The 12,471-nt window shown below is 45.8% G+C and overlaps 2 protein-coding genes across 7 annotated transcripts in view; one reads left to right on the top strand and one right to left on the bottom strand.

Annotated features, from left to right (window-relative positions):
• The window catches only part of LOC131696477 (protein numb homolog), a 33,469-nt gene extending 24,460 nt beyond the window's left edge, over positions 1-9,009 (top strand). For both annotated transcript variants that reach the window (XM_058991264.1, XM_058991265.1), the window contains 6 exons: positions 3,865-4,005; positions 4,124-4,328; positions 4,748-5,065; positions 6,331-6,474; positions 6,730-6,873; positions 7,186-9,009. In XM_058991264.1, the coding sequence (XP_058847247.1) occupies positions 3,865-4,005; positions 4,124-4,328; positions 4,748-5,065; positions 6,331-6,474; positions 6,730-6,873; positions 7,186-7,778 (1,545 nt within the window). In that variant the 3' untranslated portion in view covers positions 7,779-9,009. The remainder of the gene's footprint in view (positions 1-3,864; positions 4,006-4,123; positions 4,329-4,747; positions 5,066-6,330; positions 6,475-6,729; positions 6,874-7,185) is intronic.
• A 595-nt stretch (positions 9,010-9,604) lies between these two features.
• The window catches only part of LOC117423706 (papilin-like), a 79,775-nt gene continuing 76,908 nt past the window's right edge, over positions 9,605-12,471 (bottom strand). For all 5 annotated transcript variants that reach the window (XM_058991263.1, XM_058991259.1, XM_058991261.1 and 2 more), the window contains 3 exons: positions 12,342-12,450; positions 11,249-11,424; positions 9,605-11,019 (listed from right to left, as the gene is read on the bottom strand). In XM_058991263.1, coding sequence (XP_058847246.1) covers positions 10,871-11,019; positions 11,249-11,424; positions 12,342-12,450 — 434 coding nt within the window. In that variant the 3' untranslated portion in view covers positions 9,605-10,870. The remainder of the gene's footprint in view (positions 11,020-11,248; positions 11,425-12,341; positions 12,451-12,471) is intronic.

Here is a 12,471-nt window from a genome sequence, read left to right as displayed (position 1 = left end):
AATTTCCAACCACTGACTATTTATCTGAATGAATCAGTATTTGGAAATGTATATAACTAACTGAATAATACGTTTTAAGGAGAGAATATAGAGAAGTTTTAACCACACTGCAAAAACACTGGCTGCCTATAATAGTTCTCTATCCTCGGCCTTGCCTGTTGGTCAACTCTCACCATTTTGCCAGCCTGCCTCCCGTCCTTGGCTTGAGGCCACATTCTTTGATTTATTTCTACTGTCAAAGCCTTGCATCCTGCAGGTAAACAGGTTTTCTGCAGCATCAAAGTGTGTTCAACAAATTAACTAACACTAGGCACATGCCTTGGTACAAGCACTAAATATAACATATATAAGTCTAGCATTTTACCATGAAATGGTTTTGCTGGTGATTTGCCTCCTGTGTTTGTGGGTAAAGATTGTGGTGGATTTAATACAGTTTGTATAATTTAAGAATATACAGTGCCGTGAAAAAGTATTTGCCCCCTGTCTGATTTTCTGCATCTTCAACCAAAACCTAATATTAGGTAAAAGGGACACTGAGTGAACAAGTAACACAAAAATTTGATACATATTTCATTTATTTATTAAAGAAAGTTATGCAACACCCAATGCCCCTGTGTGAAAAAGTAATCGCCCCCTTAGACTCAATAACTGGTTACACCACCTTTAGCAGCAATAACTGCAACCAAACGCTTCCTGTAATTATTGATTAGTCTCTCACAGCGCCATGGAGGAATTTTGCCCCACTCCTCCATGCAGAACTGCTTCAACTCAGTGACAGTTGTGGGTTTTCGAGCATGAACTGCTCATTTCAGGTCCTGCCACAACTTCTCAATGGGGTTTAGGTCTGGACTTTGACTAGGCCATTCCAAAACTTTAAATTTCTTGTTCTTCAACCATTCTGATGTAGACTTGCTTGTGTGTTTCGGATCATTGTCTTGCTGCATGACCCAGCTGCGCTTCAGCTTCAGCTCACGGACGGATGGCCTGACATTCTCCTGTAGAATTCTCTGATACAGAACAGAATTCATGGTTCCTTCAATGATGGCAAGGCGTCCAGGTCCTGATGCAGCAAAGCATCCCCAAACCATGACACTACCACCACCATGCTTGACCGTTGCGATGAGGTTCTTACTGTGGAATGCAGTGTTTGGTTTTCGCCAGACATAACTGGGCCCATGTCGGCCAAAAAGTTCCACTTTTGATTCATCTGTCCATAGAACATTGTTCAAGAACTCTTGAGGATTGGCAGAACGGCCACTCGTGGGATGATTCACTACTCTCCCAAACTTTCTCCATTTGGACAATTTGGCTCTGACTGTGATTCAGGGGAGCCCCAGAGCTTTATAAATGGCTTTGTAACCCTTTCCAGACTGATAGTCATCAACAACTTTTTTCCGGAGGTCTTGAGGAATTTCTTTTGTTCGTTGCATGATGTGCCTCTTGAACCTGTGTGCTGACAACTTCACTCTGACTGTAAGGGCCAAAGTTAGTCAGATTTATATTGGGCAGGGCTGGCCCAAATCAGGCCTGGTTGTTAACCAAAGTACTCAAACAGCAGACCTTAATTATGCCTTTAATTGGGTTGGGTTTTCACACCTGAAGATTGCATGTTTGATTACCTTGCACACCAAACAAATGAAAGAAGCACCAAACTTTGGTGTCATTTTTTCTCTGACTCCTGCTATATACTACTACAACCCACAAAAATATCTGACCAAATACAATGTGAAAAATGTGCAAAAATGCAGAAAATCAGACGGGGCAAATACTTTATCACAGCACTGTAATTATATTACGGTGGTCACTGCTTTCATGGAACCCTTGAACTGACTGATTTGTTTCCACTCAGCTTGAAAATAGGATGCAAGCAGGACTCGTCTTTTGAATGTTATAGGAGGCTATGTGGTCCAGTGGTTAAAGAAAAGGGTTTGTAACCAGGTGCTCCGCGGTTCAAATCCCACCTCAGCCACTGACTCATTGTGTGACCCTAAGCAAGTCACTTAACCTCCTTGTGCTCCGTCTTTCGGGTGAGACGTAGTTGTAAGTGACTCTGCAGCTGATGCATAGTTCACACACCCTAGTCTCTGTAAGTCACCTTGGATAAAAGCGTCTGCTAAATAAACAAATAATAATAAAATAAACAAATAATGGGCGGCAATGCAAAGTTAAAGCAGTTAGAAACATCTTACACACAACTGCATGAAAGCAAAGTGGCAAAATTTAGTTCTAAACAACTAGCAGAACAATATACCAAACATGAAAGCAGAGGGAGCAGCTTTAAAGGAGAAACACACTTTTTAACCAAAGCCTTTTGTGCAGAAAATGTACCTCTCCATACCCTTGATAATGCAACACCTCAAGGGAGGACGGTTTCCCGATCTGGAGAAGCATGAAACCCCGATTTGCAGCTCTAGCAGGACCTGTAACCGTGTAGAGCGATCCTTCTGATCAGAACAATGTGCTCAGGGATGACAGACTTGTAATACCAAAACCACAGCTGTGGTCAAATATCCTTTAACAAAAGGATATTGTTGTAAAATTCTCCACCAAAGCATTTATTTTATGTAATTTCAGTGTTCAGATCATTTTTTCATTGGACAAGTTTACTTTTGACTAGGAGCAGTTTATTTTATTTATTTATTTATTTATTTTTTATTTTTTTTATAAATTTAGTCGTCGCCAATTATTTTTACCCCGGTTTTCACCCCAATTTAGCATGCCCAATTATTATCTGTATCCCCGGCTCACCACTCGCAACCCCCCCGCCGACTCGGGAAACGGAGGCTGGAACACGCGTCCTCCGAAACGTGCTCCTTCCAAGCCGTCATTTTTCGCACTGCAGATCCACAGCAATGCCACCAGACCTATAGTGCCGGAGGACAACACAGATCTGGCGGCTCCGCTGCAGAGCCACAGGCGCCCTATCGGCCACAGGGGTCGCTGATGCGCGGTGAGCCGTGGATTCCCCTGGTGTCCTAAGCCCTCCCTACCCGGGCAGCGCTCAGCCAATTGTGCGCCGCCCCCTAGGAACTCTCGGTCACGGTCAGCTGTGACATAGCCTGGATTCGAACCTGCGATCTCCAGGCTATAGGGCACATCCTGCGAGGAGCGCCTTTACTGGATGCGCCACTCGGGAGCACCCATGACTAGGAGCAGTTTAAATAAATATGTTTATTTAGCACACATATATTAAAATATATTACATAAGTTAAAGTCTTTGTAGCCGTGAAATTTGTCTATTTTTAGCAGTGACTGACAATTTTACTTTGACAAAATTCTATCCTTAAGTATAATTTGAAAACATGTCTGCTGGCATTCTTGACTAGCTGTCCTGTACTCCCCCCTGGTGGTCCCATTTGGATAGTTATGAGGTATATACAGAGACAAAGTAAGTCCTGTATTTCCAACAGCAGTGTTGCCTAGCATGCTGTATGTTTTATGGAAATGTTATAAACCAGCTCATTGTCATTATATATACTTTTAAATAAAGGTTCCCAATAACTAGGTTAGAGGTTAACTGAATGACTTTGCCTAGAGACTGTGGCTGAGTGACATAGATTGGTATAAACAAGAGACATACAGGGGTGGTTCACGAATAGAAACACCACAGATATGCTGCACCTTCAGTACAATGAACTGTCCAATCCATTTCATACAGTTCATATCAATGGCAGCATCCCTGTATCATAAAAAAGTTACTTCTACCTGTTGCAAGTAAGTTTGTCACAGTGGAATTTGGTAGAGCTGATGGGATGTGCTTGGTGAACACGTGTGCAAATTACTGATTCGCAAGCAGTCTTTGCCTACTCTTTTTTTAATTTTAATGATAATGATTGTGTTTTTTATTTTTTCTCTTTTTCACAGGACCTGATTTTGGACCAGACGATAGAGAAGGTGTCTTTCTGTGCCCCAGACCGGAACTTCGACCGGGCCTTCTCATACATCTGCAGGGATGGCACCACGCGCCGCTGGATCTGTCACTGTTTCATGGCTGTCAAGGACTCTGTGAGTTTCTGACCTTTCCCAACAGTTACACACGCTCATTCCTCATGCATGTACTGCAGCATTTGCAAGCAGCATTCACATTATGCTGCATGATCTAAGCTTCAGTGCCTGTTCCCAGGGGGAGCGTCTGAGCCATGCGGTGGGCTGTGCCTTTGCCGCCTGCCTGGAGAAAAAGCAGAAGAGAGAGAAGGAGTGCGGGGTGACGGCTACCTTTGACGCCAACAGAACCACCTTCACCCGCGAGGGCTCCTTCAGGGTCACCACGGCAACGGAGCAGGCTGAGCGGGAGGAGATCATGAGGCAGATTCAGGATGCCAAGAAAGGTATCTGTCTGGGTGATGGAGAGCACATGCTTTTCATTCCTGAAATACAGTGCTCTGCATGCACATCAAAAACACATGAGATAGTGAATTAGCAAAAGGCTTTTGTACAGGAACAATATGACTCGTCCAATTGTACTGTCAACGCAACCTAACTGAGTGAACCAAATTAGCAAATTATCGAATGTTAAAATTTCAAGCCAGAGCTGTTTCTTATCTTAACGTAACTGTAATTGTGTGTTTCAGACAGTGGGGTCTAAATGGAGGTGAATCTAAAGAAGTGTTTTTTTTTAACTCTATATTATCCCAGTGATTTTATAGGCCCACTTCTTGTTAACCTCACTACATACAATAGAAATACAGGGAAATTAGGTTTACATTTGAGACACATTTGTTGATGCTTACATGTGTGTTGTCCACAGCTGAAGCGGATGTAAAGACCCCCGCTCCCCCAAGTACAAACACAACTACTGCTGCTGCTGTGGTGAACCCAACGGCTCCAACTCCCACCCATCCCTCTCCCTCCTCGTCCCCCCCAGCCGCTGGCCCCCAGGACAACAACCCCCACGCCATCCCTCGGCGCCACGCCCCAATGGAGGCCCTCGCTCGCCAGGGCTCCTTCAGAGGCTTCCCCGCCCTCGGCCAGAACACCTCCCCCTTCAAACGACAGCTCTCCCTGCGCATGAACGAGCTGCCCTCCACTGTGCAGCGCAAGTCAGACTTTCCCATCACGAACTCTGGTAAGGCATTGGGATTACCAAGGTTTCAAAATCCATGGTCTTGCCTCTTTATTTGCACCAACAGCAATATACATGCAAGTTTCGGTTCAGTGGATGCTGTATATTTAATATGTATTCTGCATGCCTCCTGATAAGCTGATCCCTTGAAAGGTGATGGGATTGTGAAACACTTACCAGCATCATTTGATGTTTATGTAAAAGATCCCCTTTTGTCATGTCCATACAAAGATTTCTGCAGTGATGACTGCCAAAAAAGGTGCATCAGTCACTAGTTCAGAAATTCAATTCATGGGGTGAAATGAAGAACACATAACCCACCCTATAATTCAGCATAGTAAATAAGCAGGTGCCACTGTACTTACTGTCTTGATATCTATATCTCTATAGATAGATAGATTAGATAGATGATAAATACAATTAAATGTTATTCCACATTCCTTTTTGTGGTAGCACTGCTAATTTCAAGACAACTGCTCTATTATAAACATTTTATTTATTTGCTTGAGGGATGTTGTTTTTTTTATTCAAGGATATTTGTTAAGGAAGCAGAGTAGTGGGATAAAACAATGTCACACCCCCAAGCCTCACCAAAACCAGCAGGGGTGGTTTTGAATACTTTTTTGATGCACCATGCATACATTTGCAAAACTGTACATGCATACTGCAAACATATGCATACCGTTTGACACATAAGAAAATCCTAATTATACATATACTTTGTGTCTTTTAAAATGGTTTTCTATTCAGTAAATGAGTTGTTCTTTATAGATTCATGAGATTCATTGTCCTCCATGCGTCCTCATCCTCATCACCACGCCACCCCCCACCCATCCATCCTCATCACCCCCACCCCACCCCACCTATCCATCCTCATCACCCCCACCCCACCCATCCATCCTTACCACTCCAACACCACCCCACACCCATCCATCCTCATCATCCCAACCACACCCATCCATCTATCCATCCTCATCAACCCCCACCCCACCCATCCATCCCTAACACTCCAACACTACCCCACCCATCCATCCTCATCACCCCCACCCCACCCATCCATCCTCATCATCCCCACCCACCCATCCTCCTCCTCACCCCAACCGACCTACTCTCCTCACCCCACTAATCCATCCCCATCACCCTCAGCCCACCCACATCCACCCACCCACCCTCAACATCCCCACCCACCCTCTTCACCCCAACCCACCCATCCATCCATCCATCGTCTTCTACTTTCTCACCCTCCACCCTGACTCTCTCCCTGGCAGTCCCCGAGGTTGAGGGGGAAGCCGACAGTATCAGCTCCCTGTGCTCCCAGATCACCACTGCCTTCAGTGCCCACCCTGAGGACCCCTTCTCATCAGCGCCCATGTCCAAGCCTGCCTCCTCTCCACAGTCTCCCGCTGCTCAAGGTACAGCCTGCTCCTCCTTCATTACACCTTCGCATTAGTCTTGTATTAACACTAATACCATTAACCAGGTAGAAGGAGCAATATCTCTGCACTAAACAGCCACTAATTGAAGCTTTTCCCGAGGCACAGCTGCGATTCAAGGCGTGGATGTTTGCCTGCCAGGTTTATTTTATTTTTTTTGCATGTGCGGGAGGGGGGGGGTGTTTTGGGGTTCTTGCCTGTGCTGGATTAACCCCTTCCTGTTTGCTGCTCTAGTTAATGGTGCTGCCTCTGCCTTCCCCCTGCCTGTTGCTAACCCAGTCAGCACTGCCGCTGTGGTGGCGGCAGCAGCACCACCACCACTGCCTGCCCGTGACACAAACCCCTGGGCTCAAGGACCCAGTGCCACTGCTAACCCAGGTGAGCTCCTTGGGGAGGGGAGAGGGGAGAAAGATGCTGTGCTCAGTTAGATATTCTGCCTCACAACCCTTGGAGCTCAGGGGGAGAAGGTTTATTAAGGCAAGTTGTGTTTTAAGAAAATATTAAACCCCTAGTCATGGCATGGGTGAAGGTTAACTAACAATGCATGCTGTTTTGGATTTGGTGCACTCACACTGCTGTATACCTGCCAGTGTGCACTGCGGCACAGCTCTAGGAAGTCAGATAAGCCTGTGCACATGTGTCTGGACATGTATGATTTTTGCTTTTGATGTGCACCTTTCTCGCTTCTAGGCGGAAAACAGCTGACTCACAGGAGGACCCCCTCAGAGGCAGACCGCTGGCTTGAAGAGGTATCCAAGACGGTCCGAGCCCAACAGCAGCCAGGCGTGCCTCCTGTTGGTATGGCCATGCCTCTGCCAGCACAGCCCTTTCCTATCAACACTTTCATGGGTCCACCGCCAGCAGCTGTGCCTATGATCCCCCCGAGACAGCAGCCTGCCTTCCTCCCTCCTCCCCAGGGCTATTCTCTGGCGAATGGGATCCCGTACGGGCAGCCCAGCGTCCCTGTGGTGGGCATCACCCCCTCCCAGATGGTGGCAAATGTCTTTGGCACTGCCACACACCCCCAGGTGATCTCGCAGCCCTCTCCAGCTAACTTCCCCAGACAGAATTCGTTCCCCCAGTACGAGGTGCAATCCAACACAAGCCCCTTCTACAAACCAGCTCAGCAACAGCTGCAACCGCCACCGCAGCCCAATGGAACCGTTGCTTTCAACGGAGCTGAAAGCTGGAGCCAGCCCTCCTCTGCTCAGCCCATCGACCCCTTCGAGGCCCAGTGGGTGGCACTGGAGAGCAGGTCCAGGCACAAACCCCTTCTCCACTGACCTACAGAAAACCTTTGAGATCGAACTTTAAAAAGCAGGCACGGGGTAGGATGCCCTCTGCTGCAGAGTGAACTTGTAAACTGGACAGTCATTTAAAAAAATATATAATAAAATCTAAATACTGTATCTACTGAAGGTGGAAAACGGGAATGAAGAGCTGCTTGCTTTCGTTTTGTTTTCTTTTTTTGAATTCCCAAAAGCAGCATCCGAAACCTTTTTCCGACTAGACACTTGTGGATGTGTCGCAGCGACACGGGGATCGTGAAACTGATCCTAGGGTGGGGTTGGTGGTGTTTTTAAAAGGACCCATGAGTGCCCTGAAAATGGTATGATCACCTCTCCAGTCCTTTCTTGTTAGTTACAGAGCCCCCTGCAGGCAGAGGTGGGATACTAAAGCCCCCATATCTAAGAGGCCGCAGCACTGAACAGGACACTTGAGCTTCCATGCTATGTTTAGAGGTTTAAAAAAAAAAAAATATGGGAGAGAATGCCAAAATCTTTATTTTTATGCATTTAGTATATTTTAAATAGTTGTGGAGTTAAACAGAGACGAGTTGTAAGTGATCTTGCCAAAGGTGAGGACTAGCGATGTGAAATGTGTATATAGAGAGATTGATTTATCACTGATTCTATTGTAAATGGGAGGGAGGGTATTTTTGTTGTTGTCCCCTGATTGGACACCATGTAGTGTAAGTAGCTTTAAATTGCAGCAACAATCATGACCAGTAACTCTAGCACCTATGTATTTACTCGGAGAGCAGTATTGTCACAATGGATTGAATCCAGAAGCAGCATTGTCTTTTATTTTCACTTTGTTCTTTTTACTATTTCCTTTGCCCCAGAGTCTATTTGGTGTAGTCTTAATGGCTTTTTATGGCTTTTAACACTATTGTCAAATTGAATACTATCTGTGTACATTTTTGTTTTGTTTTTTTTTCCTACAAAAGGATGTATACAAAGAAGTTGCAAATAAACAAATTCAATAGTAACTGTAAAAATGGGTACAGAATTATCTGCAGCTACAAGCCCCAGAGTCTTCTGAAACCTCCATTCACTTTAATCCATTTGGTTTATAAAATATGAAATGCATTTAAAATAACTTTAAAGTAAGGGCTCTGCGACACATGCACACCCCTCCCTTTCTCTTCAATATAAGCCTTACAATTACTGTAATCTGAATCCTTCAACTTTTTTTTCAACAGATTGAATAAAAGATGGTGGCAGAAACAAACCTCTGCAGTCTGGGTTTTTATTATTGTGTGCAGAGATGGATTTTATTTCTGAAAATGCAACTGATGGGATTGAATTCCTTAGGGTCTCTCTGTTGGTTATTTGTGGTGACTTTTGGTTGGTGGTTCAGATTTTATGAGACTGTGATCATAATCTAACTTCAAAATGTGCATTTTCAAGATGATATAAGAACTAATTTTCGAATGAAAGGAGGCCATTCTGCACATTTAATGTAGTCTGGCTCCTAGTAGCTGATTGACCTCAGAATTTGTGTCTTAAAAGGATCCAAGTGATTCTGCCTCAACAACATGACTAACAAGTCTAACTCCACTTACTGTAGTTTCCAACTGTCCTGGAGCAGTTCAGGGAGGCCACTGGACTAAAGGATAAAGCCCTTTAGCAGAAAGGACCTTTTGGCACCCCAGGTAAATTTGGATAAATTGTTTCCCGCTGAGCTTTAAATCTGGAGCCAAGAGTCCTGCATCACTATGCCCAACACTCAGAAGCAATGGATCAAGCATGTATATGATCCCTTCCTGCACCCCCCACCCCCCAATCCTCACCCTAGACTAATAAGAAAGACAACACTTCATGTGCTCTGTTAAATGGACATTAACATTTATTTCCTTATTTAAACCTAGTATTGCAGGCATGAGACTGCCCAAGCCAACCTTATACCTGGAGATGTGCTTTTATAGAAAATTACAAGATGGAACTGCTGCAGAGTTTAACTACATTAGACTTGCCATTTGTACAGTTTATTAAAAAAGTACCTAAAATATTGCATTATATACAAAAAAACTTATTCTAAATATTCCTTTACCTGGGGCTTGTCTTTTAAAAAATAGCATGTCAATCTTTAGAGATGCCTTTGTTTCTTTAAAGTTCAAATGATCATTTACAACAGTGTACATCTTCAATTTATCATTTTTTCCCCCCAGGAAAGCCCAGTGCCAGATTTTGCCCAGTTGGGTTTAAATGTTTTAAAATTAAAAATGAGACAGAAAGTGCCCTTCAGGGAGGTTGAAGCTGTGGCGAGGGGGCAGGATTTCCAGTCACCGCTCATCCACATGTTGCTCTATCACCTTGTGCCGCCCTCCTCCATAATCACTGCCTGTGTGCTGGTGGTTGGGAGTTTTAAAGCATTATGCAGTTAGTATCTGATACTAGGTGAGGTTTTCCTCTGCACAGAGAAACTGCTTAATGTAGTGGATTGGATATAGTGGTATCATGTTGTGGTTTAGTAAGACATAAGTAAGCCAACAACATGGATAAGTTTGGGGGAATTGAATTAAATTATTATTTCAAGGGAATCTGACAATGTATATTTTATTAAATCTTTCCAGCTAGTGTTGAGCAGAAAATAGCCTTCAGACTTGCATACAAAGGACACACATTATGTTTCTCTAGTTTTGATCAATGGCTGAATACTACTACATTTTATTTGTAACTTGCATTGCTAAATCAGTACAGTATTTTGATGTGTGATCGTTGTCTATTTAATATTCTAATCACTCTAATAGGTAAGCAGGATCTGTTGCAACCTGTTTTATGAGTCTGCCTATCTTCTGAAATACCATTTGAACACTAACACGACACATTACTTAAAGTAGTATGGAACAAAATTATTTATTGAATTGTTTAGCTGTAGGATTGAATTTTGTTTTTCTTGTTTTTCTGCTTTTGTTTGTCTGCTCTTAAAGTTGCTAAATTGCACCCTGTTCTGTAAGTGTGAAGGGCTGGATCCTTGTGGATTAGTCGGTATGAAAAGCCTGTGCTGCCCTGCTTGGGATGGGATTCCTCAGATGCTGGTGCTCACCGCTGCCCCTCCCTCCCTGTGCTCGGCCCCCGGGCGAGTGTCTCTAACCCTGCTCGGTGTGTCTGGAGCAGCTGGCGCAGCAGAAGCTGGAGTAGTACTCGTTGCTGCACAGCTTGGCGTACACGATCAGGTCACAGTTAGCAAGCTCAGGCTGGTCGATGCACTCTGCACTGCTGGATCTGGATGGCGGGGCTGGAAATACAAAGACAAAATTACATTTTCAGGTTTGTTTGTTTTTGTTTCTTCCAAGTGAGGTAGTATGTGAGGTATCGTGCTGTGATTATTTTTGCCTGGGCATTGATAGTTTGACAAAGGTGTCTTCCATACATCTAAATTAGCTTTGGGCGCTGTCTCTATAAAATCCACAATACTGCCTTCTCTGTTCTAAATAGACTGCTGTAGTGTAGTTTGACTCACTGACCCTGCGCGGTGTTCTTGATGACCCTGACCTCCGCGCTGGCACTGACGGAGTGGGAGCCCGTGTATGCGTTGCAGGTGTAGGAGCCCTCGTCCACGCGCTGCACGTTGTTCAGGATCAGGCTGCCGTCCTGCGAGACGAGAACGTGACGCCCGTCCGACCGCACCGGGACCCCGTTTCTGTGGGAGCGGAGGAAAGGGGTGAAACTACAGCCCTGTGTAAAATGCTTTGGTAAATTATGACTGCAACTGGTCAGTATTGATGTTCGGGGTAGTATTTGGAGGACAACACTAACACCCCTGTCTTTAAAATATAAAAAATACAAACAATGCTGATGTAACGGCAAAAAAATGGCAAACTGGCACTAATCTTGCATTACCTTTCCTAAGGCAAGACTAGTTATAATCTGGGTCGGCAAAACCAGCCATAGCCCGCTGTATAGACTGGGAGGCAGGCCTATTGGTTGTAGCTAAAGAACAGGAGCAAAGAAATTGAGTGAAAGTCCCTCTCCCTTTCTGCTCTAACCCAGCTGTGCCCGGATCAGAGGCGCTGCCCTCTCACCCGGACCAGCGCTCTAACCCAGCTGTGCCCCCCTCTCCTCTCTCTGGACCAGCGCTCTAACCCAGCTGTGCCCCCCCTCTCCTCTCTCTGGACCAGCGCTCTAACCCAGCTGTGCCCCCCTCTCCTCTCTCTGGACCAGCGCCCTAACCCAGCTGTGCCCCCCCTCTCCTCTCTCTGGACCAGCGCTCTAACCCAGCTGTGCCCCCCCCTCTCCTCTCTCTGGACCAGCGCTCTAACCCAGCTGTGCCCCCCCTCTCCTCTCTCTGAACCAGCGCTCTAACCCAGCTGTGCCCCCCTCTCCTCTCTCTGGACCAGCGCTCTAACCCAGCTGTGCCCCCCCTCTCCTCTCTCTGGACCAGCGCTCTAACCCAGCTGTGCCCCCCTCTCCTCTCTCTGGACCAGCGCTCTAACCCAGCTGTGCCCCCCCTCTCCTCTCTCTGAACCAGCGCTCTAACCCAGCTGTGTGTCCCTCCCCCTCCCCCTCCCCCTCCCCCTCCCCCTCCCCCTCCCCGGATCAGAGGTGCTGCCCTCTCACCTAGACCAGCGCACGTTCACGTTGCTGCCTGTCACGATGCAGGGCAGCTGGGTGCTGCTTCCCTCCGAGACCTGCACGTTGTTCGGGGCTGTGGTGATTTTCAGCTCCCCTGAAATGGAGAACAAAAGTT

Source organism: Acipenser ruthenus, chromosome 18, assembly GCF_902713425.1.
Source record: "Acipenser ruthenus chromosome 18, fAciRut3.2 maternal haplotype, whole genome shotgun sequence".
In the NCBI taxonomy this organism is placed as follows: domain Eukaryota; kingdom Metazoa; phylum Chordata; class Actinopteri; order Acipenseriformes; family Acipenseridae; genus Acipenser; species Acipenser ruthenus.
This window is presented reverse-complemented; position numbering and strand designations above follow the sequence as displayed.